Source organism: Neolamprologus brichardi, chromosome 16 (assembly GCF_056152115.1).
Source record: "Neolamprologus brichardi isolate AB-2024 chromosome 16, ASM5615211v1, whole genome shotgun sequence".
NCBI lineage: Eukaryota > Metazoa > Chordata > Actinopteri > Cichliformes > Cichlidae > Neolamprologus > Neolamprologus brichardi.
The window spans coordinates 11,500,321-11,527,009 of record NC_142119.1 but is presented as its reverse complement, the minus strand read 5'-3'; the positions used below and the strand labels follow the sequence as shown (position 1 = coordinate 11,527,009).

The 26,689-nt window shown below is 42.8% G+C and overlaps 2 protein-coding genes across 2 annotated transcripts; both read left to right on the top strand.

Annotated features, from left to right (window-relative positions):
• The first annotated feature begins 5,011 nt into the window (after positions 1 to 5,011).
• LOC148098186 (N-lysine methyltransferase KMT5A-B-like) lies at positions 5,012 to 7,491 on the top strand. Its single transcript, XM_087829836.1, has 6 exons — positions 5,012 to 5,108; positions 5,954 to 6,071; positions 6,168 to 6,330; positions 6,506 to 6,698; positions 6,804 to 6,875; positions 7,189 to 7,491. The coding sequence occupies exons 2-6, from the start codon at positions 5,963 to 5,965 to the stop codon at positions 7,489 to 7,491; spliced, it is 840 nt and encodes a 279-aa protein (XP_087685962.1). The 5' UTR covers positions 5,012 to 5,108; positions 5,954 to 5,962.
• Positions 7,492 to 10,380: 2,889 nt separating this feature from the next.
• LOC148098185 (uncharacterized) lies at positions 10,381 to 22,412 on the top strand. Its single transcript, XM_087829838.1, has 9 exons — positions 10,381 to 10,912; positions 17,843 to 17,923; positions 18,931 to 18,978; positions 19,077 to 19,109; positions 19,521 to 19,568; positions 19,667 to 19,699; positions 20,175 to 20,222; positions 20,321 to 20,353; positions 22,066 to 22,412. The coding sequence occupies exons 1-9, from the start codon at positions 10,381 to 10,383 to the stop codon at positions 22,314 to 22,316; spliced, it is 1,107 nt and encodes a 368-aa protein (XP_087685964.1). The 3' UTR covers positions 22,317 to 22,412.
• The last annotated feature ends 4,277 nt before the right edge of the window (positions 22,413 to 26,689 follow it).

Genomic DNA, 26,689 nt, shown 5'->3' with positions numbered 1-26,689 from the left:
TGATGGTCTGGAACTGCTTTGCTTCATGACACCTTGCTGTAATTGATGGAACCATGACTTCTGCTCTCTACCAGAAAATCCTGAAGGAGAATGGCCGGCAATCAGTTCATGTCCTGAAGTGGACATGAACTGAACATGAACTCATGAAGTTGGGTACTTGGGTTATACAAAAGGACAATGATCTGAAACACATCAGTAAGTCCACCTTTGACTGGTTAAAAACCCTCAAAAGGAAACCAAAATAAAGGTTTTGGATGGGCAGGTGACACTACCATCATTCGTTGCATTTCAGATGGAGACGAGTCTGCTTACAGAGCAGAGGTGAGAGCCCTGACATGGTGTCAGGAAAACAACCTACTGCTACCTACCCTGTCACTTGGTGTTCGCTCGCTCTGTAGTAGAGTATCACTTCCTGTTCCTGCTCAAACACAGTGGTGTTTCTGAGTAGCTTATTTGCTTAGCAGTTTAATTAACAACTTTTAAATACATTCTTTTTTCAGAGTATAATCTTCACGTGCTTCATCCGAAGCACACTTTCTGTGTACTCACTACCTAATTTATAGCCAAAGTTTTCACTCACTGTCTCTGTACTGTTTTGCTAGCTTAGCTTAGCTCGTAGCCGACTCGTTAGCACCATGGCTACTTCACCTGTCCCTCCTGCACTTTCTTGCTCATTGTGTCAGATGTTTAGTTACTCCTCGGCCTCCTTTAGCAGTAATGATATCTGTAACAAATGTAGCATATTTGCAGCTCTGGAGGCCAGGATTACTGAATTGGAGACTCGGCATCGCACCCTTCATTCACCCTTAGCTAGCCAGGCCCCTGTAGCTGGTGCAGCCGAAGATAGCGTAGGCCCCGCTAGCTGTTCCCCGGCAGATCCCAAGCAGCTGGGGAAAGAGGGCGGCTGGGTGACGGTGAGGAGGAAGCATAGTCCTAAACAGAAGCCCCAGGTACACCACCAACCCGTTCATGTGTCTAACCGTTTTTCCCCACTCTGCGACACACCCGCTGGGGGTCAAACTCTGGTAATTGGTGATTCTGTTCTCAGACATGTGAAGCTAGAGACACCGGCAACCATAGTCAATTGTCTTCCAGGGGCCAGAGCAGGCGACATTGAAGGAAATTTAAAACTGCTGGCTAAGGGTAAACGTAAATTCAGTAAAATCATAATTCACGTCGGCAGTAATGACACCCGGTTACGCCAATCGGAGGTCACTAAAATCAATATTGAATCGGTGTGCAACTTTGCCAAAACAATGTCGGACTCTGTAGTTTTCTCTGGTCCCCTCCCCAATCAGACCAGGAGTGACATATTTAGCCGCATGTTCTCCTTAAATTGCTGGCTGTCTGAGTGGTGTCCCAGAAACGATGTGGGCTTCATAGATAATTGGCAAACCTTCTGGAGGAAACCTGGTCTTGTTAGGAGAGACGGCATCCATCCCACTTTGGATGGAGCAGCTCTCATTTCTAGAAATATGGACAAATTTATTAAACCCCTCAAAATATGACTATCCAGAGTTGGGACCAGGAAGCAGAGTTGCAGTCTTACACGCCTCTCTGCAGCTTCTCTCCTCCTGCTACCCCCCCAAAAACCCATCTTCATAAAGACTGTGTCTGCTTCCAAAAAGAAAAAAAACAAACTAAAAACCAGCAACAAACAACTTAAACATAAACAATTACAAAGAAAGAACAATACAGTATCCACATCTGAACCAAAGAGTAAAACAGTGAAATGTGGATTATTAAATATTAGGTCTCTCTCCTCCAAGTCTCTGTTAGTACATGACTTAATAATTGATCAACAAATTGATTTACTCTGCCTTACAGAAACCTGATTGCAGCAGGATGATTATGTTAATTTAAATGAATCAACACCCCCGAGTCATTCTAACTACCAGAAACCTCGAAGCACAGGTTGAGGGGGCGGTGTGGCAGCAATTTTTCACACCAGTCTATTAATTAATGAAAGACCAAGACAGACTTTTAATTCATTTGAAAGCCTGATGCTTAACATTGTCCACCCCAGCTGTGAAACTCAGAAACCAGTCTTACTTGTTATCATCTATTGTCCACCCGGCCTTACACAGCAGGGTGAACATGGTTGAAACGCAGACAGACCAGCGACCAGCACACGAGAAGACACGACTTAAATATACACAGAAGAACATCGGGAGATTACACACAGGTGGGGAACATAGCTAGAAGTAATTGACGAGACGTGACAAGGGACAGAAACAAACAAAAAAAAAAAAAAAAAAAAAAAAAAAAAGACAAGGAGCATAAGTCCAGAAACACATGAAAACGATTCAAAACAAAGCTAAACCAGATCAAACATGAGTCCACAAAAAAGTTCAGGGGGTCGACAGCACATGAGCCAAATCCAGAACAGTTCAGGGGGGCGGCCGTGTGGACAGCAGCGGCGGCGGCAACGCAGGCGAAACAAGTCAGGAGGAAGGCAGTGGCGGCAACAGAGCAGGTCCGGAGGCCAACGGCAGTGTAGCAACCGCAGCACCAGACGAGGAGGGACCAGACGAGGAGGGACCAGACGAGGAGGGACCAGACGGCAGCGTGGCAGCCACGGAACCAGACGGCAGCGTGGCAGCTGCAGGTGGTGACGCTGCAGGCGATGGTGTGTAAGTTGCAGGTGGTGGCTGAACGGACTCCCTAGAGCCGTCAGCGGACACGAGGATATGCTGGCTGGGTCCTCCGGGACCCCCAGCTAACGAGACGTGATGCCGGACGGGCTCCTCGGACCGTGCAGCTGACGAGGCGTGACGCTGACTAGGCTCTCCTGAACCCCCAGCTGACGAGACGTGACACTGGCGGGGCTCTCCAGAACCCCCAGCCGTGCTACTGGCTGAGCTAGCGGCAACACAGGAGACTGAATGGCAGACTGAACTCAGGGCAGCTGGGCAGCAGACTGAACTGAGGGCGACTGAAGTAATGGTTGAGATGATAATGGTGGTGGAGTTGGCAACTGAGCTAAAGGCAGCAGGGCTGCAGACCGAGCTGCAGGCAGCGGGGCTGCAGACTTGAGCTGCAGGCGGGGCTGCAGACTGAGTGGGGGAGGGTGAAGATGAAGTTTGTGGAGAATGAAATCCTGAATGAGCGGGTGCAGTTAGTCCAATAGCCAGGGGTGGCCGGAAATGAGCTGCTGTAGCCTGGCTTCCACAGCGCAGAGCAGCTCACTCTCCCTCATGCTCTAGCCATAGGTTGACCAACCTGGAAGCAGAGTCGATTATGACCTCCTGAAGTTCCTTGGGTGGGGCAAATGCCGATGGATCCATAATGTGGCTGGTCAGTAATGTCACAGCGAACGGGATGAGACATGTGGAGGAATTAAATGAGGATCCAAGCGCAGGTACTCGTAGATGCGAAGGAGATTTATTGAAAAAATAAAGCACAAGGTGGAAATGGCAAAACGGAAACAAAACTAATCTATACTGGGACAAACTAAACTACTGAACAGCAAACATGAACACGAACATGAAGGAAGGTGAGCAGTTGAACCTGAAGTTGGACAGCAGGGTGAACACGGTTGAAACACAGACAGACCAGCGACCAGCACACGAGAAGACACGACTTAAATACACACAGGTGGGGAACACAACTGGAAGTAATTGACGAGACGAGACAAGGGAAGCTAAACTGAATACACTCACATAAGACACGGACCTTCACAATAAAACAGGAAACAAGAAACAACTACACAAAGATGCAGACTAGACACTAAACTAAACCTACAGGAGGGCACCAGAACAAATCTACACTAAACATGAGACACAAAACCTAAGAACTAATCCCTTAACAAGAATAAACAAAAACATAGAATTCTACTAATAATCAACAAAGCACAAGAATCAGAATACAATCCAAAATTAAACCAAAACACAAGAACTCAAAATGCTGGGTCAAAATGACCCAGAACCGTGACACCTTACTTTTTTTCATGTTTGTCAAATAAAGGATGGTTAAAATTCTTTGAGCCTTTAAAAAACACACCTGATTTGTCTGCTAGATGTGGATGTGATTGTTAGCTTCAAGCCACGGCACATCTTGGAGCCACTTTTCTGAAAAAAGTCTTTTCTCTGGCTCTGGTTGGTGTTTCTTAGCTAGTGGTGGCACACCAAAGAAGCTGCTTAATGTCTGTTGTTTTTTTGGACATTTAGCTGGTGACAAGCAACACATGTAAGATTAAATGAGACAGTCAAGTACGCAAAGTGTCACTACGCATTCCTAATTTTTGTCACGCATTCGTACCTGCGTACCAGTTATGTGCACCCCTGTCTATAACACACAGCCAAACAACTACTCACTCAATAACTACTATCAAATTATCATATCTATTCAACCTAACATACATGTTTTGCATTTAATCTGTCAAGTTTGTTGTTATAACTAATAACTAATGCAGGAAAATGGCATGTTTCTTTAAGGTTTTGTTCTGCTTGTTCTATATTGTAAACAGAGCCAATTTTACACTGTATAATTTCCATAGGATTTATTAGTTTCAGATTTTTTTAGTCATATCATATGATCTCATTTATTCTGTACTGCTAAACAAAACAATGTTTGGTTTCTCAAACTGTCCATAATTGCTAGTGATAAATTCATTGGTTTCAGGATGCACCTTCTGTATCTTCAAACAAAAGATCAGAACAAAAATATAATAATTAAATACATTTTTCCGAAGAAAGCCACATCTTGATACATGCTGGTTTAACATAAGGATCTAAAATATGTCACACTATGTTGTTGGTTGAATCTCAGATTTGTTTAACATATGCAGATGCAAGTGTAAAACCATTGCTTCAGTGGTGGACCTCGGCTGGTGGTGTGTGATGAAACATGTATTCCCTTGTAGTGTACCTTTGCCTCAAATAAATAACTAAATACTTTTTAAAAGAGGAATTTCCTATAAACAAACAAATGCAATAAAACTCAGTCCTTCGTCACTGTAAATGTTTCACTGAAATTCCATAAAAAAGTTAGAACTCTCATCACCTGACCACTTTTTAGCCAATGAGCTGTTTTTCACCCCTCCCCCTCACTTCGTGACTTCGAGTTGAGGAGTACCGACACCGACGCTGGTGTGGAGAAGCCAACAGGTAACTTTAAACTTTAAACTTTCGAATTTTGCCAGCTTTGTAGCCCAGCAACTGGTCAGATTTAGTTTTGTTGAGATTTTTCTTTGGTGTATATTCCTTGATTGAGTTTTGTATTTCAATGTAATTCTCATGCTAAAGCTAGCTTTTTTGATGACACGCGGTTGTGTATTTAATTAGTCAAGGTTAAATACCTAGTCTAACACACACCTTTTTAGTTAAACTGTAACATTTGAAATTACTGAGATGTTATTATTTATTCATCCATCCCACTGTCTCCAGATTTTAAGCAACGCTGAAATATAGGTGACACGCTATTAATGAGACATTTCAGATAACCGAGGTAGCTAACATTTAACTCTCTGGAGTGCAGATTATATGACCAATTTACGGTGTATCAGCAACATGCGTATATAACAGTTTTTAAAAATGTGTTGATAGGCCAAGTAAAACCAGAGTTATGATACACAATTTACGCTTTTTCCTGAAAACTGTCGTCAAGTTTAGTGCAGGAAAATATAAAAACGGTATTTTCTTAAAAAACAAAACATAGATACATTATTGCCTCTCAATTCAATTTTATTTATATAGCGCCAAATCACAACAAAAGTCGCCTCAAGGCGCTTCATAGATACAGAGAAAAACCCAACAATCTCATTTCCTATTGTGGTGGATAAATGAACATGAGCCGATAAAACAATTAAATCAAAAGTAGTCAAAAACAGCCGATTATACCATTGACTCCAGAGGGTTAAAGACACCTCCTGTGAAAGATCAGTTTTCATTATCAACTATTTTCCTGAAATATTAAATAAATTGTACTATTTTTTTTTCTTTTTCTGAGACAGTGTATTGCAATGAGGCCCCCGAGAGCAAAAATTAAACCAAAAGATGAAGCAGTAAAATTTTCATCTTTGGGGCAGGACAAAGATGGATTTGAAGTGAAATTCATAAATTCAGTAAAAGGTGAGGTACTAGGATACTTGTTGAGGATTTTTGGCACAGTCATAAGTTTAACCATTGTAGTAGACCCATGTTGACATTTTCTATTTTCTTTGTAAGGTCGAGGAGTGTTTAGTAGGTGCAACTATAACAAAGGAGACTTCCTTCTGGAATATCGCGGAGACGTTGTAACCAAGAAGGAATATGAAAACAGAACAAGATTGTACCATGACGCCTTAAAGGTTTTTCTTTTTGAATTCAGGTACAATGGACAACAATTGTGGTATGTAAATTAAAATAATTCATTTTTCAGCCTACTTTTTGCAAAAGTTGTGACGACCACATTAAGACAAACTGCTAGCTTGTTACAAATCCATATAATTAAAAATGTAATCAAATTGTTCAGCCTTTTTATAAACCTTGTGTAATTTTGTGTCTTACATTTTTTGTTATCTCAGCATTGATGCAGCCAGAGAGGATGGCTCCTTGGGCAGACTGGTGAATGACGATCACGTGAGCCCAAACAGCAAAATGAGGACAATCACAGTAAATGGAAAGCCTCATCTCTGTTTATTTGCCATAAAAGACATCAAGCCGGGGGAAGCAATAACATACAACTACGGTGACTCTGACTGGCCATGGAGAGTAAAGGTACATATTATATTTACATTTACCGTAGTGTAGTGTAGTATTGTATAGTCTCAACTTATCTGTGTTGAATGGATGTTAATGTACTTTTGTGTTTGCTTGCACAAGGTTTCGGAGCACCCTGACCGTTCTCAAGCTGCTGTGCCCATGGCATCGTCCTCCTTTGAAGTTGATGAGCAGGTGACTAATTTTCTGGTGGTGTTATTATTGCAACAAGAACACAGCCGAGTTGTTTGGATGTTGATAGTGAGGGTGTTAGACACAAGTCCTATAGTGTTGGTTAATGTAAGATACCTACATTATGAGGACTGTGTGTGGATACTGCCGAGTGTCATGTTGGTTCACACTGGAGAATTAATTTTCACTCAATATTAATTCATTACATTTACCTCATTTATGTCAATAACCAGTGTACCTTCATAACTGTATTGTATAGTCTCAACGTATCTGTGTTGAATGGATGTTAATGTACTTTTGTGTTTGCTTGCACAAGGTTTCAGAGCACCCTGGCCGTCCTCAAGCTGCTGTGCCCATGGCATCGTCCTCCTTTGAAGTTGATGAGCAGGTGACTAATTTTCTGGTGTTGTTATTATTGCAACAAGAACACAGCCGAGTTGTGTGGATGTTGATAGTGAGGGTGTTAGACACAAGTCCTATAGTGTTGGTTAATGTAAGATACCTACATTATGAGGACTGTGTGTGTTTTGGATGCGTAAGTCTATTGAAAGATGGGCTCTCAAGTCTGTGTGTAACAGAGACCCTGCAGTGTATGAAGCTTTCAGGTACATTATTATGAGGACTGTGTGTGGATACTGCCGAGTGTCATGTTGGTTCACACTGGAGAATTAATTTTCACTCAATATTACTTCATTACATTTACCTCATTTATGTCAATAACCAGTGTACCTTCATAATTGTATTGTATAGTCTCAACGTATCTGTGTTGAATGGATGTTAATGTACTTTTGTGTTTGCTTGCACAAGGTTTCAGCGCACCCTGACCGTTCTCAAGCAGCTGTGCCCATGGCATCGTCCTCCTTTGAAGTTGATGAGCAGGTGACTAATTTTCTGGTGTTGTTATTATTGCAACAAGAACACAGCCGAGTTGTTTGGATGTTGATAGTGAGGGTGTTAGACACAAGTCCTATAGTGTTGGTTAATGTAAGATACCTACATTATGAGGACTGTGTGTGTTTTGGATGCATAAGTCTATTGAAAGATGGGCTCTCAAGTCTGTGTGTAACAGAGACCCTGCAGTGTATGAAGCTTTCAGGTACATTATTATGAGGACTGTGTGTGGATACTGCCGAGTGTCATGTTGGTTCACACTGGAGAATTAATTTTCACTCAATATTACTTCATTACATTTACCTCATTTATGTCAATAACCAGTGTACCTTCATAATTGTATTGTATAGTCTCAACGTATCTGTGTTGAATGGATGTTAATGTACTTTTGTGTTTGCTTGCACAAGGTTTCAGAGCACCCTGACCGTTCTCAAGCTGCTGTGCCCATGGCATCGTCCTCCTTTGAAGTTGATGAGCAGGTGACTAATTTTCTGGTGTTGTTATTATTGCAACAAGAACACAGCTGAGTTGTTTGGATGTTGATAGTGAGGGTGTTAGACACAAGTCCTATAGTGTTGGTTAATGTAAGATACCTACATTATGAGGACTGTGTGTGGATACTGCCGAGTGTCATGTTGGTTCACACTGGAGAATTAATTTTCACTCAATATTAATTCATTACATTTACCTCATTTATGTCAATAACCAGTGTACCTTCATAACTGTATTGTATAGTCTCAACGTATCTGTGTTGAATGGATGTTAATGTACTTTTGTGTTTGCTTGCACAAGGTTTCAGAGTACCCTGGCCGTCCTCAAGCTGCTGTGCCCATGGCATCGTCCTCCTTTGAAGTTGATGAGCAGGTGACTAATTTTCTGGTGTTGTTATTATTGCAACAAGAACACAGCCGAGTTGTGTGGATGTTGATAGTGAGGGTGTTAGACACAAGTCCTATAGTGTTGGTTAATGTAAGATACCTACATTATGAGGACTGTGTGTGTTTTGGATGCGTAAGTCTATTGAAAGATGGGCTCTCAAGTCTGTGTGTAACAGAGACCCTGCAGTGTATGAAGCTTTCAGGTACATTATTATGAGGACTGTGTGTGGATACTGCCGAGTGTCATGTTGGTTCACACTGGAGAATTAATTTTCACTCAATATTAATTCATTACATTTACCTCATTTATGTCAATAACCAGTGTACCTTCATAATTGTATTGTATAGTCTCAACGTATCTGTGTTGAATGGATGTTAATGTACTTTTGTGTTTGCTTGCACAAGGTTTCAGAGCACCCTGACCGTTCTCAAGCTGCTGTGCCCATGGCATCGTCCTCCTTTGAAGTTGATGAGCAGGTGACTAATTTTCTGGTGGTGTTATTATTGCAACAAGAACACAGCCGAGTTGTTTGGATGTTGATAGTGAGGGTGTTAGACACAAGTCCTATAGTGTTGGTTAATGTAAGATACCTACATTATGAGGACTGTGTGTGGATACTGCCGAGTGTCATGTTGGTTCACACTGGAGAATTAATTTTCACTCAATATTAATTCATTACATTTACCTCATTTATGTCAATAACCAGTGTACCTTCATAACTGTATTGTATAGTCTCAACGTATCTGTGTTGAATGGATGTTAATGTACTTTTGTGTTTGCTTGAACAAGGTTTCAGAGCACCCTGGCCGTCCTCAAGCAGCTGTGCCCATGGCATCGTCCTCCTTTGAAGTTGATGAGCAGGTGACTAATTTTCTGGTGGTGTTATTATTGCAACAAGAACACAGCCGAGTTGTGTGGATGTTGATAGTGAGGGTGTTAGACACAAGTCCTATAGTGTTGGTTAATGTAAGATACCTACATTATGAGGACTGTGTGTGTTTTGGATGCATAAGTCTATTGAAAGATGGGCTCTCAAGTCTGTGTGTAACAGAGACCCTGCAGTGTATGAAGCTTTCAGGTACATTATTATGAGGACTGTGTGTGGATACTGCCGAGTGTCATGTTGGTTCACACTGGAGAATTAATTTTCACTCAATATTAATTCATTACATTTACCTCATTTATGTCAATAACCAGTGTACCTTCATAATTGTATTGTATAGTCTCAACGTATCTGTGTTGAATGGATGTTAATGTACTTTTGTGTTTGCTTGCACAAGGTTTCAGAGCACCCTGGCCGTCCTCAAGCTGCTGTGCCCATGGCATCGTCCTCCTTTGAAGTTGATGAGCAGGTGACTAATTTTCTGGTGTTGTTATTATTGCAACAAGAACACAGCCGAGTTGTTTGGATGTTGATAGTGAGGGTGTTAGACACAAGTCCTATAGTGTTGGTTAATGTAAGATACCTACATTATGAGGACTGTGTGTGTTTTGGATGCGTAAGTCTGTTGAAAGATGGGCTCTCAAGTCTGTGTGTAACAGAGACCCTGCAGTGTATGTAGCTTTCAGGTACATTATTATGAGGACTGTGTGTGGATACTGCCGAGAGTCATGTTGGTTCACACTGGAGAATTAATTTTCACTCAATATTACTTCATTACATTTACCTCATTTATGTCAATAACCAGTGTACCTTCATAACTGTATTGTATAGTCTCAACATATCTGTGTTGAATGGATGTTAATGTACTTTTGTGTTTGCTTGCACAAGGTTTCAGAGCACCCTGACCGTTCTCAAGCTGCTGTGCCCATGGCATCGTCCTCCTTTGAAGTTGATGAGCAGGTTGCTGTACTGTTATCACCAGACATGGTTGAAGCCCTAACGCAGCTCATAAGCAGAAGACTAGAGTGTGGAGTCCCGGAAGAAAACCCCTTCCTCTTTGCAAGACCCAACTGTTTGACTCCTTACAGAGGACAGGACTGTCTCAGGATTTATGCAAATGACTGTCGTGCACAAAGTCCTGAACTCCTTAGGTCAACACAGCTACGCAAGCATGTTGCAACTTTGTCACACGTCTTGAACCTAAAAAATCACGAGCTTGACCAAGTTGCTGACTTTCTAGGCCATGATATCCGTGTCCACAGAGAATTTTACAGACTTCCAGAGGCTACAACCCAGCTGGCAAAAATATCAAAACTACTACTTGCCATGGAGAAAGGGACCCTTGGAAATCTCCAAGGCAAAACATTGGAAGAGATTGAAATTGAAGGTATTTCTAAGTAGATAGTATTTTAAGGTGTCTAGTTTTTAAGCTTTTGAGTGTTCTTAACACAATATATTTAATAACCTTACTTTTACATTAAAGCTGTTAAGAGAAACAAGGAATGTTTGTACCTGCTGTTTAACATCTCCAAAAAGTTGATTCTGTTCATCTGGACATAGCTGAAGTTGATTCTGTTCATCTGGACATAGCTGAAGTTGATTCTGTTCATCTGGACATAGTGTTTTGTGGGAGAAATGTTTCGTCACTCATCCAAGTGACTTCTTCAGTTTCAGCTGACTGCAGTTTTCAATCTTATAAACAGTACATTTGCATAATGACTGAAACCAGCCCACTGAAGGAACAATGGGCTTGGAGGTCAGTCCTTAATCTTAATTATGCAAATTCTCACGACCATTGATCAGCAACCACTGACCAAAACCCACTGATCAAAGACCACTGATCAATGGCCATGAATACCATTCACAGAGAGCTCTTCTGTGTTGTGCCATGCGCTTCGCCAGAGGTTGTTTGGTTTCCCCGATGTATAAATCCTGGCAATCCTCCTGGCACTTAACAGCGTACACTATTTTACTCTGTTTGTGTCGGGGGACCCGATCCTTGGGGTGGACTAGTTTTTGGCACAGTGTTTTGGGGTTTGAAAGCCACAGAGACCCAGTGTTTAGATAAAATGCGTCTCAACTGCTCCGATACTCCTGACACATATGGGATCACTACAGGTTTTCGTTTGGGCAGCAGTTGTCCTTCTCTCCTGGATTGGCTGGAGCTTTCTTTAGGAGCCGTCCCAGCTTTGACAAAAGTCCAGCTGGGATAACCACATTTACTCAGGGCCTTCCTGATGTGATGTTCTTCTGCCTCCTTGGCCGCTGTGTCAGTGGGGATGGTGTTCGCTCCTAATGACACCCAGTTTGTGCTCCAGTGGATGATGAGAGTCAAACCTTAAATACTGATCCGTATGTGTAGGTTTACGGTACACGTCAGCTTTTAGATGTCCCCCATTACTGATGGAAATCTCAGTCTAAGAAAGCTAACCTGCCACTTTTCATAGCCTCCCTGGTGAATTTCATGTGTCGGTCCACAGAGTTAATGTGATCCGTGAATTGTGGTACGTCCTGAGATTTGATTTTCACCCAGGTGTCATCCACATACCTGAACCAATGGATTGGTGGTGTTCCAGGGTAGGATAGCAAAGCCCTCTTTTCCACTTCTTCCATGTACAAATTGGCCACGATGGGTGAAACTGGGGAGCCCATGGCACACCCATGTTTCTGCCTGTAGAACTGACCCTTGTATGTGAAGTAGGTGGAATGAAGACACAGTTCCAAAAGCAAACACACTTGGTCGATGCTGAGAGTGGTCCTGTTGCTGAGGTTGGTGTCATAATCTCTTACGGACTACCTTCAATGCTTCCGTGACTGGGATGCAAGTGAAGAGAGATGTAACGTCGTACAAGACCATGGTTTCATCTGCCTCCGTAATGACATCTCTCACCCGTCCATCCATCCATCTTCATCCGCTTTATCCGAGGCCGGGTCGCAGGGGCAGCAGCCTAAGCAGAGGCCCAGACCTCCCTCTCCCCAGCCACCTCCTCCAGCTTATCCGGGGGAACACCAAGGCGTCCCCAGGCCAGCCGAGAGATATAATCTCTCCAGCGTGTCCTGGCCTGCCCCGGGGCCTCCTCCCGGTGGGACATGCCCGGAACACCTCGCCCAGGAGGCGCCCAGGAGGCGCCCAGGAGGCATCCTTGTCAGATGCCCGTACCACCTCAGCTGGCTCCTTTCAATGTGGAGCAGCAGCGGCTCTACTCTGAGCCCCTCCCGGATGGCCGAACTTCTCACCCTATATCTGAGGGAGAGGCCAGCCACCCTTCGGAGGAAGCTCATTTCTGCTGCTTGTGTCCGCAATCTCGTTCTTTCGGTCACCCTCTTCACCACGACGGACCGGTGAAGCGTCCGCATCACTGCAGCCGCAGCCCCAATCCGTCTGTCAATCTCCGGCTCCCTTCTCCCATCACTCGTGAACAAGACCCCGAGATACTTGAACTCCTCCACTTGGGGCAGGAACTCATCCCCGACCCGGAGTGGGCACTCCACCCTTTTCCGGCTGAGAACCATGGCCTCAGATTTGGAGGTGCTGATCCTCATTCCCGCTGCTTCACCCTCGGCTGCGAACCGTTCCATTGCGAGCTGGAGGCCCTCACCCGATGAAGCCAACAGAACCACATCATCCGCAAAAAGCAGACTTGAGATTCTGAGGCCACCAAAGTGAAAGCCCTCCACTTCTTGGCTGCGCCTAGAAATCCTGTCCATAAGAATTATGAACAAAACCGGTGACAAAGGGCAGCCCTGGCGGAGCCCATCACCCACCGGGAACGAGTCCGACTTACTGCCGGCAACGCGAACCAAGCTCTGGCAACGGTTGTATAGGGATCGAATGGCCCGTAATAATCGGCCTGATACACCATACTCCCGCAACACCTCCCACAGGACACCCTGAGGGACACGGTCGAATGCCTTCTCCAAGTCCACAAAACACATGTAGACTGGTTGGGCAAACTCCCATGCACCCTCAAGTATCCTTGAGAGGATAAAGAGCTGGTCCAGTGTTCTGCGACCAGGACGAAAACCGCATTGTTCCTCCTGTGTCCGAGGTTCGACTAGCAGACGAACTCTCCTTTCCAGCACCCTGGCATAGACTTTCCTAGGGAGGCTGAGGAGTGTGAGCCCCCTGTAGTTGGAACACACCCTCCGGTCTCCCTTCTTAAAGATGGGGACCACCACCCCGGTCTGCCAGTCCAGGGGTACTGCCCCTGATCTCCACGCAACATTGTAGAGGCGTGTCAACCAGGACAGCCCTACAACGTCCAGAGCCTTCAGGAACTCGGGGCGGACCACATCAACACCAGGGGCTCTGCCACCAAGGAGTTGTTTAACTGCCTCAGTGACCTCGCCGCCGGAAATTGGTAGGTCATTCCCCTCATCCCCAGACTCTGCTTCCTCCTCGGAAGACGTGTCAGTGGGATTAAGGATGTCCTCGAAGTATTCCTTCCACCGCCTGACAATTTTCTCAGTCGACGTCAGCAGCGCTCTGCCAGCACTATACACAGCGCAGGTAGAGCACCGCATTCCCCTCCTGAGACGCCTGACGATTTGCCAGAATCTCTTCGAGGCAGTCCGAAAGTCTTTTTCCATGGCCTCCCCGAACTCCTCCCACACCCGAGTTTTTGCTTCAGCCACTGCCCGAGCCGCATTCCGCTTGGCCTGTCGATACCTGTCGACTGCCTCCGGAGTCCCACAGGCTAACCAAGCCTGATAGGACTCCTTCTTCAGCCTGGTGGCTCCTTTCACCTCTGGTGTGCACCATTTGGTTAGGTGATTACCACCACGGCAGGCACCAACCACCTTGCGGCCGCAGCTCAATGCAGCAGCTTCGGCAATGGAGACGCTGATCATGGTCCATTCGGACTCAATGTCCCCAGTCTCCCTCGGAATGCTGTTGAAGCTCTGCCGGAGGTGTGCGTTGAAGATCTTGCGGACTGGGGCCTCTGCTAGACGTTCCCAGCACACCCTCACTACGCGTTTAGTAGGGGTGCAACGATACACAAAATTCACGGTTCGGTTCAGTTCGATACTTTGGTGTCACGGTTCGATATTTTTTCGATACAAAAAAAATGTTCATGCCTTTTTATTAATTTGTCATTTATTAAATTTTCACGGCACATTCTGCACCACATCTCTGTGCGTTCATCATTTGTTTGAAGCCAGCTCACCTCCTGCAACCACTTTTCTGAGAATACGCGCTTCTTTTGTGGTTTAGACTCCATTTCTTTGGAGGTGAAGGAACACCAAAGTAATTGCTTAAAGGATTTTGCTTCTTCAACATCTTTAAGAGTTCTAAACAAATGTCTGTCCTCCTCCAGAAAATCCTATGTACGCAAACACGCGTTGCAACTTCTTATCTTGTGCGCGTTTTTTATTTTGACAGCGAATGCGCACCTGCGGACCACTTATGTGCAGCCCTGGTTATTTAGCTCGTCATATTGCAGCCACAAAAATTCTTTTGTCCATGAAACCATAAAGCTGCACTTTCTTTTTGCCTTATAGTCTGATTTGTCATAACTTTTCCGTTTTGTGGTAAGCTTTGTTTGGCTGTCACTTCTTCACGCTGACCTGTCTTATTTGGCTCAGCAGAACTAAAATATATATCCTGCTGCTTTTACACATGCACTCACATAACGCTCAGCGATTCTCTGCGCGATCAACCTCTCACATGTTTAAGCTTGCTGCGGGAGATTTCACTTGTCATGTTTGGATAGTAAGCTAACGATTGATAAGATGTCAGAGGAATTGGTGCGCAAATTATCATCACTCACCAATCAGTGCTGTCGCTCTCTATACGCAGTTCGCACGATTGCAAAGTGAAAGCAAAAAACAAGCGCAAATTCAAACGCAATTTCAATATGTCACATATTGACAGTGGCTCACCGATGCCAATGACATAATTACCCAGCTACATTTCCGAAAGAATGCAAAAGCATTGACATATATTTTGCGAGCCCTGTATCTGATTGAGGAATCACTCATCTTTGGAAAAGAGAGTTTATTACAGAGAAATGGCTCTTTCCAAAATAAAAGCTATACTATACGCTTCTTCTGGGCTATATTCTCAGCACCATATTAAATATATCAGGTCCCCATAAGGAGAATCATGTGCTAACGGCTGTCTAAATGACTCGGGTAAAGTTTGTAGCATGCGTGCTTGTTGTTTTTGTCTGCTTCCACTTGTCTTTGCACTAGGATGATGTCGGAGTAAATGTGCAGTCATATTCGTTGTGTTCCCACTAGTGCTGTCAGCGTTAATCTGAAATGAGGTTAACGACACAACACCTCCGTTAACGAGCTACTGCGGATTGCCTTGTGCGTGGGGCTGGACGGCCAACACAACGAGCTAACTGCGCTAACACACTAGTTCCCACCCATGTAATTGAGCATTGCTGGCACATCCAACATACTGTTTTACTTTAATCCATGACGCGCTTACCTTCAGGGTCATACTTCACATGAAAACCAAAATAGTTCCAAACGCCAGATCTGAATGAGGGTGGGGGAGGTTCAATTTGCCATGTTGCAACGAGCTTAGCTTCTGTCTCGCTAGCTTGCCCTGCGCTCAGTGAATCTGCGTTCGACTACTCCGCCTAGGCTGCACTGTCGAGCGCAGATCCACTGAGCGCTCAACACAGACAGCATCGTCAGAAGGGAAGTTGATAAAATAAATTAAAAATGTTGTATTGTTCGATACATATGCGCACCGAACCGAAAGCACTGTATCAAACGGTTCAATATCGATACGAGTATCGTTGCACCCCTAGCGTTTAGGTGCACCGGTTCTGTCCAGCGTCCTCTCCTGCCACCTGATCCAACTCACCACCAGGTGGTGATCAGTTGACAGCTCAGCCCCTCTCTTTACCTGAGTGTCCAGAACATATGTTCGCAGGTCTGGTGATACGATTACAAAATCAATCATCGATCTGCGGCCTAGAGCGTCCTGGTGCCACGTGCACTTGTGGACACTCTTATGTTCGAACAAGGTGTTTGTTATGGCCAAACTGTGATTTGCACAGAAGTCCAATAACAAAACACCGCTCGGGTTCAGATCAGGGAGGCCGTTCCTCCCAATCACGCCCCTCCAAGTCTTGCTGTCGTTACCCACGTGAGCATTGAAGTCTCCCAGCAGGACAACAGAGTCTCCAGGTGGAGCACCTTCCTCTCCATGGTGATTTTGGATGCTGGGGGCTTTGCATTGCTGAGACAGGCCAAAACTTTCGTCTGTAGTTGCTATGCTTCCATTTCTGCAATATTGTTGTTACGAATTGCTGTTTCTGTGGCTGTGATCAGCTCCACTAGCGGGATTTGTGCCGGTGTGACAGCAAAATTCAGCCCTTGAGCAAGGATGTTTTTCTCTGTTTCGGTGAGCTGTCTGTCAGACAAATTCTTCACCCACTTGTCCACATCCTCTGTGTCGCATCCTTGTCTCTTCTGGTCACTGAGGACACTCTCCGTATTTTGCCGTGGTTTCCGACGTACAACAAGTAAGTCAAACTTCCTTTGTTGCCTGGTCTTAGACTTCTTGTGCTGTGCTAGACGAGCCTTCTCAGTAAAGTCAAACACCTTTTTAAGAGTATTCTCATCTAGAAGCATTGTCAGTCTCTGTTGGATCCGCTCCTCTTGAGATTTTAGCATGTCCATGGTAAAATTTGTTTGCCTCACCCGTTCATTAAGCAACTGATGCTGTGCCTTCTGGAGGATTTTTGTTGCCCGGAAGCCTTTAACGAAGAGCTCATTTGCAGACTTTTAGGAGTAATCCGGTTTTGTCTGCATCTGAGGCTGAATCTCAGGTGGTTCCTGTAATCCACCATCTTACGTGCTGTTTGCTCATACTGACGTACAAGCTTCAGGCCGTCCTTGCCAAAGTGGGTTAAAACGTCTTGATGCATTCAGAATGCCTCGATTCATAATCAAGGAGGGGGCCCAAGGCCATCTTACAGTGCTGTGATTGCAGCCATTCCCCAACTCTCTGTGTATGGTACTCATGGCTATTGATCAGTGGTCTTTGATCAGTGGGTTTTGGTCAGTGGTTGTTGATCAATGGTCATGAGAATTTGCATAATTAAGATTAAGGAACTGACCTCCCAGCCCATTGTTCCTTCAGTGGGCTGGTTTCAGTCATTATGCAAATGTACTGTTTATAAGATTGGGGAAACCTGCAGTAAGCTGAGACTGAAGAAGTCACTTGGATGAGTGACGAAACGTTTTTCCCACAAAACGCTATGTCCAGATGAACAGAATCAACTCTTGGAGATTTACTTACCTGGATGATTGAGAATGCATCAAGATGCTGCTTAACATATTTTTTTGTCAGATAACCTAGACTTGATAGACTCTGGTGAGAGTGAAGACGGCGAGGCTGACAAAGAATACCCACCAGCACAAACAAAAATGGGTAAATGCACCAACAAACAACTCATATTTATGTAGTATTCAGTTGAATGCAATATTGTGAGATGTTTCAGGTATACACAGTTATTTAAAAGGTAGTAGTAAGGATTATATGTGCACTGTAAGTCTTAAGTATTGAAAATGTCTTAATTTGTTTTGGGCTGAGGTTAATACACTGCTTAAGCTATTCTTGACATAGTCATAAAGATTGATGTCTGTCAAATAATGTCACTAAAGAAAGGTCTAACCAGATCAGTACAAAAAATGTAATAGTACTTACATTGATAGTTTTGTGTTGTGATGCTACAGATATCTAGCCAGAGATGTGTGTAAATGAATCAACCACAACGCAACAGAGCATTAATATTGAGCTACACTATTCAACTACAGAAAAGGGAACTAGGCAATTTGTTGAGGTACCTCCAGGGACCTCTGACAGTATTACCCACTTCCTACAGTGTGCCCACTGATGATGATTGTCTTATAACTGGACTGTTGGAGTATTGTGTTTACATTTTTACAAGGTATGCCGAGAACATCTCTTCCGCTTATCCTAACCCCAGCAAGTGCACTTATTGGACTTGGCTGCCCAGTCGATAAGGCGGAACGTTAGCATAGTGGTTAGCACTGTTGCCTCACAGCAAGACGGTCCTGAGTTCATCGGTCCAGGGTCCGCAAACATGGAGTTGTTTTCTCCATGTTTGCGTGGGTTCTCTCGGCATACTTCAGCTTCCTCGCACAGTCCAAAGAAACTGGGGTTAGGTTAATTGGTCACTCTAAATTGCCCATTGATGTGAATGTGATTGCATATAGTTGTTTTTCTCTGTGTTAGTCCTGTGGGAGACTGGCGACCTCAGTCATTTTAGGACTGAGCTATGGACCTGAGGATTACTTGTATTTATGGATGCCTCTCTCCTTGTTAGTGAAAATCATTGTCTTGTTAAAGGAAAGTCTAAACAGGAACAGAAAATGTGACTGCTATATTGAGCTAAAATACTCCTTGTACTATAGGGAGGAGTACTATGCCACCTGTAGAGGAACCTTCAAACACCTCAAACGGTATAACTATCCATCACCCTACATATTGATCGCTCTTCCATGATTACCAAGCCACTCATATTGTTTGTGATATTTTTGTTTTACTTTTCTATTTACAGATGTGGACTCGGCTGGAGAAGGCACATCACGAGGTACCACAAGAATAAAATATTTTAAAATATCAAGACACCTTTGAACAGATTATTTGAACAACAGACTAGCAAATGGTTATCTCTGTAACAGTGTTTGACAAGCTTTTTGATGTCTTTCATCTGTGTGGATGGCTTTTATGTTTTATTTCTAGTAAAATAGGTGTGTCCAAAGTTTTAACTGGTACTGCAGATATATCATGACAATTCACTGATATGCCAGCTGAACAAATGGTCAATGTAACTTTAAACTTCCTCAGTCATTTTAGGACTGAGCTATGGACCTGAGGATTACTTGTATTTATGGGTGCCTCTCTCCTTGTTAGTGAAAATCATTGTCGTGTTAAAGGAAAGTCTAAACAGGAACAGAAAATGTGACTGCTATATTAAGCTAAAATACTCATTGTACTACAGGGAGGAGTACTATGCCACCTGTAGAGGAACCTCCAAACACCTCAAACGGTATAACTATCCATCACCCTACATATTGATGGCTCTTCCATAATTACCAAGCCACTCGTGTTGTTTGTGATATTTTTGTTTTACTTATCTATTTATAGATGTGGACTCGGCTGGAGAAGGCACATCACAAGGTACCACAAGAATAAAATATTTTAAAATATCAAGACATCTTTGAACAACAGACTAGCAAATGGTTATCTCTGTAACAGTGTTTGACGGGATTTTTGATGTCTTTCATCTTTGTAGATGGCTTTTATGTTTTATTTCTAGTAAAATGCTTTCTAGTTTTGGGAAATGCAGTTAAGATTACTTTGAAAAGACACAATGCTTATTCAAATTCAGAATGAATAAACAGGTGTGTCCAAAGTTTTAACTGGTACTGCAGATATATCATGACAATTCACTGATATGCCAGCTGAAGAAATGGTCAATGTAACTTTAAACTTCTTCAGTCATTTTAGGACTGAGCTATGGACCTGAGGATTACTTGTATTTATGGGTGCCTCTCTCCTTGTTAGTGAAAATTATTTTCGTGTTAAAGGAAAGTCTAAACAGGAACAGAAAATGTGACTGCTATATTGAGCTAAAATACTCCTTGTACTATAGGGAGGAGTACTATGCCACCTGTAGAGGAACCTCCAAACACCTCAAACGGTATAACTATCCACCACCCTGCATATTGATGGCTCTTCCATGATTACCAAGCCACTCATGTTGTTTGTGATATTTTTGTTTTACTTTTCTATTTACAGATGTGGACTCGGCTGGAGAAGGCACATCACGAGGTACCACAAGAATAAAATATTTTAAAATATCAAGACACCTTTGAACAGATTCTTTGAACAACAGACTAGCAAATGGTTATCTCTGTAACAGTGTTTGACAAGATCTGATATGAAAGTTTGGTCAATATGACATGCCAGAATTTTACAAACATTGCATAGTTCATGACTAATATCCAGTATGACCTTAAAGTTGGCATGAGGAATTTTCTTCTCAGGTTCAACATTAGAATACTTTTCTTATTTTGGTTCTTATTTCAGTTTTGGGATTTGAAAGCCACAGAGACGTTATCTTTTAAGAAAATCCGTATCAGCTGTTCTTGTCCTTCTTCGCTCCTGGATTGGCTGGAGCGTTCTTTAGGTGCCTTCCCAGGTTTGACAAAAGTCCAGCTGGGATAACCTCATTTACTCGGGGCCTTCTTGATGTCATGTTCTTGTGCTTCCCTGGCCGCTGTGTCTTTGCTCTATTTTGTAATATCTTGATGACGCCCAAGTTGTGCTCCAGTGGATGGTGAGAGTAAAGCCTTAAATACTGATCTGTCTGCATAGGTTTACAGTACACATCGACTTGAAAGTTGGCTCACTTAAAGCTCCAGTAAACTCAGCTTAAATACTAATATTGCATATTAATACTTACCATTAATCATCTTCAAAAGCCTGATTAACAGTTCAAATGTTCATAACTATTCGAAAACAAAGATGGGAAACTGCTTATCTTGCTTTTTAAACCATATATGAAAACTACATTGGCATGTTAGATCACCTTTTGATTGAAATCTTTTTATTTTTATTTTAAGAGACAATATGAGAGTTTATTGTCAGTGTTGGTGATTCTGTAAATGTGTACATCTTTAAACTAATATTTTTTTGCACGAGTTATTTCTGACTCAAATGTTTTTTAATCTCCCATGTTTCACGGTTTTTATCAAATGAGAAAGAGGTTTCATGTGAGTCATCTTGTTTTGCTGAGTATGACATCAGAGTAGACTGTCCTACATTGTCTTCGGAACAGATTGTTTTGACTTTCAGAGGAATGGAAACAAATGTGTGCCTTACATCACTGGATCTTGAATGAGTCCTCAAAGTATCCTGGATATCTTTAGAGTTTTCATTAATGCTGGTTGTATCTGATCACCCAGAACTTGTCATAATGCCAGGTCTGAACTGGGCTACTGTTACAGTACAAAATCACATGAGAATAAGAGTGGTGGAAATGAGGAATAATTTGCTTGACAAACTAAGTGAAAAGATCAGAGGACAAAGCTGAAGTAATGGGTTGAACCTGGATTCTGCATGATTGGAAGTAGAGGACAATAAAGGAGGACATGATGAAACTGGATGGGAACTAATGTCACTTTGTAATTGGGTGTCCCGTGGCATTCACATAGTTAGAAGTTCTATCTTTAATAGTTTTCTTTGAGTTAATGTTTTTGCGGGAAAGAACGAGCTAGATCTTCTAATCAGAATATAGCTTTTAAGACACTGTATTTATCTAACATGGCAAAAAGCCAAACCCCCGTGTAAATCTAAAGCCCCACAGCTATTTAAACCAAGTGAAAAAATGCTGTGGTTAATGCCTGGACTTCTTTTTGATATGTGTACCATGAAATGGATTTGATGTTTACATCCATATTGTTCTTGAAGAGTAACTTTATAATAACTTAATAATTAACAAATCAAAAGTAAGCTGATCTTATTTTCTCTCCCCCTTGTAGCATTCCCTGGAAATGGCGCAGAAGGGGAAAATCCTCGAAGGAGACAAAAATGTCCATGGTCTCCCAAAGAGATTGCAGCAGTCATGAGACATTTCCGTGGGCACATTGCAAATGGGAAACTAGCCACTGTGACAGAAATCAAACAGTGTAAAAATGCTGAACGTCCTGTATTAGACAGTCGCTCTGTTCAAAATGTGAGAGACTTCGTCAGGAACCGCGGCATAACTCTAAAAAAAAGGAACAGCCGCTAAACGATTAATCAAGTTACAAAAATATATACACAGATGTTTGACATATATGTCATGTTTGCAAAAAGCACGTGTTCTTGTTGAAATAAACTTGAGTATTCACCATCAGATTGGCTATTATATATATATATATATATATATATATATATATATATATATATATATAATTTTTTTTTGTCTCTAAAGACCGTACTTAAAGGGAACATGATATGTGAAAAGCACCTTTTCTGTGCTTGAGCATGTATCTTATTACCAATTCAAGAACTCTGAAGATACACAACCCTGGAACCTTTTCTTTTGGAACTGAATATTTGTCTTTCAGTGAGGCTTTCTTATACTGAGGGGAAAAGTTCCTAAACGCAAATTCTCATCAGCAGTTGTATAACTCAAATTAAGGAAGATATGTGCTTAATGTAAATGCATAATATACCAACTAGGAAATCTAACCTTTAATTGCTAGCCTTTAACAGAGAAGACCTGTAAATTCATGGTTGAAAAGTTACCTTTGGAACTCTTATCCCTGTATTGCTTTGACTTGAGCATTAGACATTTCATAAAGACTATAGGGAATTCACATTATAAATATGTGATGGCTCCAATACAAATCTAAGAATAAGGTTTGTCTTTGCAAATTGCATTGAGCTAGTTCTCAAATTCAGGTCTTTGTGTTTTGTGATGTTCGATTTTTGTCATAAGACCACGTTTTGTTAACTATTAATTTTAATATGCAGTAGTAGTGTTTGAGTTTAGCCATGTCCCACTTATTCATTTTTGGCCCTATAATATACTTTGGTGACAGGTATGTGTGTTGTATAGCCAGTGTCCTTACAAATCCTGTTGGGTGTTAAAATGTCTAATATTTTCATAGGCGGGGCTTCTCACCTAATTATCTATGTCCTGATAAGGTTGCAAAAAAACAGGTTCTTATATCTCTAGTTGTGTTGCGTGTATAGGAACTTTGAAGTGAGATCTGTGCTCTGTGGCTCAAAACAGATTTTTTGACGTATTCAGCATCTCTCAGGGGCAAGCGGAAAGTGGTGTCCCCATAGTCCACCACCTGGGCTGGTTTGGAAAAAGTGTCCTTGCAATACATAGAAACCCGTATAGGTGTGTTTGTGTGTGTGTTTGTGTTCATCACTTTCCTGTTCTGGTGTTCTGGGTAAACCATGGCCTGAAGCGTGCCCTGGGGTCCTGCCCTCCCCCTTTTCAGTCCATTTGGGTCCATTGGTGCTGCTGCCCAAAGTTCTCTCCATACTGGTTCTGGCCCCAATTGAGGCAGTCCTTTTCTCCAGTGTCCTGCATCTTCTCCTTGTCCAGCTTCTCCTTAACTTGACCCTTTTTGCTTCTGTAGGTCCTTCAGGGTTTGCTCCTGCTGTTGGAGCTTCTCGTCAGGTTTGGCAACCTCCTGCTCCAGCAAGCTCCGGGCTGATTTCAAGTCCTGTATCTGGGACTCTAAGCCTGACTGATGGGTTCGATTAGCAGCCAGCTCCTCCTGAGCCATGCTCAGTTTCTGCTCTGATGTTTTGAGCTCTCACTGAGGGCAGAAACCTCAGAGTCTTTTCCGTACATGTCAGATTGAAGTTTATTGATGTTTTCCTTGCTTTGCTCCACGGCCTTCTGCAGCTCTGCTGTTCGGCTCTTCTCAGAGGTCAGCTCCTGACCGAGCCCCGACACCTGTGCCTTCAGCTTATGTTCTTCTGCTGCTTTTGTCCAATCTGAGGTGCCTCCTGACCTCAGTTACTCCTCGTGTCTCTGGCACGCCCTTTTTGCTGCCCGATCCTCCGTGTTGGTCCATCACTGTCCTGCACAGTTTTAATGCAGAGTTGTTAAGGTCAGCATTCTTTTGCTCGGCCTCACTTTTCATCCGGGCTTAATAGGCGTCTCGTCACAGCTCTGTCAGCTGAAGCTGTCTGGAAATCTCCCCCGTGCAGTGAAACGGGCCTTGGATTTAACGTTCTCCGTCTCCGCTGCATGAGATCTCTTTCCTGCAGCACTGTTGACATTCTCAGGCTGTTGTTGTGAGTCCAGCTGCTGTAGCATTTGGTCAGGGTCACATCAAAGATGGTAGAGGGGAGAGCAAAGATGGTAGAGGGGAGAGCAGGAGTCCAGGTCAGCCTCGGCTTTCCGGGCCGACAAAGCAGCCTGTAATTAAGCATAAAGAGAAAAAACAAAAACAAAACAAAAACAGACGAACAGGAAAATGATGTTGTTTGAAAATAATGTTGTTTTGGCTATGTTATTCAGAGAGGGGCCAGGCCCTGTGTCAGCCTTCTCCCCCCCTTTTTTTTGTTTTTTCTCACTATATAATCAACTCATAACCCACCAAGTTGACAGGACAACACAGGTACACGTTAAAATTCTTAAGATCATGTTTAATAATTCAAAAAAGGAATTTTATTTCATTCAGTAATCTCTTATATTAATCAATCAGAAAAAAAAAAAAACATGTCACAATTCGACTCTTTTAACCACTAAATTTATTATTTCATCACTGGTTTGTGATTTACCAGTGTCTGTCATTTTGAAGTCAAGTTGTTGTCCTGCAACCCAGAGAGTTTAATTGTTAGTAGTGGATAGACTTTATCATTTAACAACAGGTGTATGTTAAGTTTTGCTGCTTTAACCTTGCTGGAAAATCTTCACGTGTTCATGAGTGTAAGCTGTTTCTTCATTGCGTGTATGTGCGTTTGTGGGTGGGTTATTTTAACTTTTTTCTCAAACAAGGCATTTCTCTAATTGTGTGTGTTTTTAATTTTGTTTCCCAAATTTTGATTTCCCACCTTAAATAACAGCATTCCATGTCTTCAGCCAGGAATTAGAGCTTGCTTGTGAGATTCAGGGACACATGGTGGCAAAAACAATTCAGTGAAAAACTTGCCTGAAAATTTCCAGTGATGGTAACCGATAACTGGAGGAGAAGATGTCCTTTAAGCTTCTTTTTCGGGTGGGGACAAAGTGAGAGGTCAACCTGTAAAATTTTGAGCCAGAGCTTGGCATGTGTGTCGTCCCAATTTTATTAATCTATCCTTTTGCTGCTGTACTCAGGTCTCCTGGTTGAGAGAAATCCACCTGTATTAAGAGACTAAAACATTCATTTACTATTTTTCTTACAACATCCATTTAATTCATCCACCTAGATTTTACTCTCTCTCTTGGTGCATAGTTCACACAGTCAGGCAGTTGCCTTTTATGGGCATGCAAGTTTCCGGTCACTTACCCCCAACAGCTGCGAAGCCGTCTCTCCCATATCAAAACTCAGCCAAACATTAAACATTCACCGTAGTCATTCAAAACTTTATTTGTAATATTATAATCAGCAAAATCAGCGTTTTAATTACAGGCATGTATCATTATTTGCAAATTATACTTATAAAACTCAATAACACGCTAAACAGGAAGTCCTCTGTGGGCTTCACAGCAGCCACCTCATTTGCATGTTCACACACTATCTAAAAATAGCTTGCAGCGCTGCAGCGCGCTGTCGTCACACACAGCCTCGTTTCACACTCAACTTTCTATTTTATTTTACACAGACGTCTTTTATTTACACTCACTCTCAGGCCTGAAAGTTTTAGCGCCTACACAATTTTGACAAATTTAAGTTAACGGGTCCAACCGAAGAAAGTCCAACTTTTTTGTAATCAATTAACCAGTATCAGACTCTAACTGTATCTGGCCTCATCTCTAAAATCCCTAAGTCAATTTACAGTGCCCAAAAAAGCGCAGATAAGGAGACTCTAACTCCTAGCTTGTTCCAGGATGCCCTGTACCCCACAGTCAAGCCAACTGAACTAACCCTGTTCGCCGACAGGTCAAGGTCGCGCGTCCGCGGCCAGGAGGGAGCGTAACCTCCGGGCTATGCGCCTCTTAGTGGACTCCAACCACCGTTCTAACAAAATTTATAATACTTTTAAACAACAGACAACACCCAAAAACAAGAGTATGACTGATGCAGATGCAACGTTATCGACATTTGAGACTCTCACTCGCAAAATGACCAACAGAAATGCAATCTTTAGACTAATTGAGACTCTAACTCACAAAATGACCAATTCCCTATCCATCTACCTGAGACTCTAACTCAGTATTATTTTCCTTTACCTTGGGACTCTAACCCAATATTATTACCTTTACCTTAGTTCAAATTTCAACACTCATGAGATTTTTCTTCAAAATCAAAACAGACACTCACCGGCAACTTTTACTGAATAGACATTTAATTTCATCGTCCAATTCAGCACACTTCGGATAAAATCAACAGGCCTGTGCCTACCTCTTTTATAAAGGCGCCTGTCCACTCAGTTCGATTGCCGGATAATGTCTGCCCGTCTGACCACCTCGGACCGTCCAAGCCTCCAAAACTTCCATCCCAATAC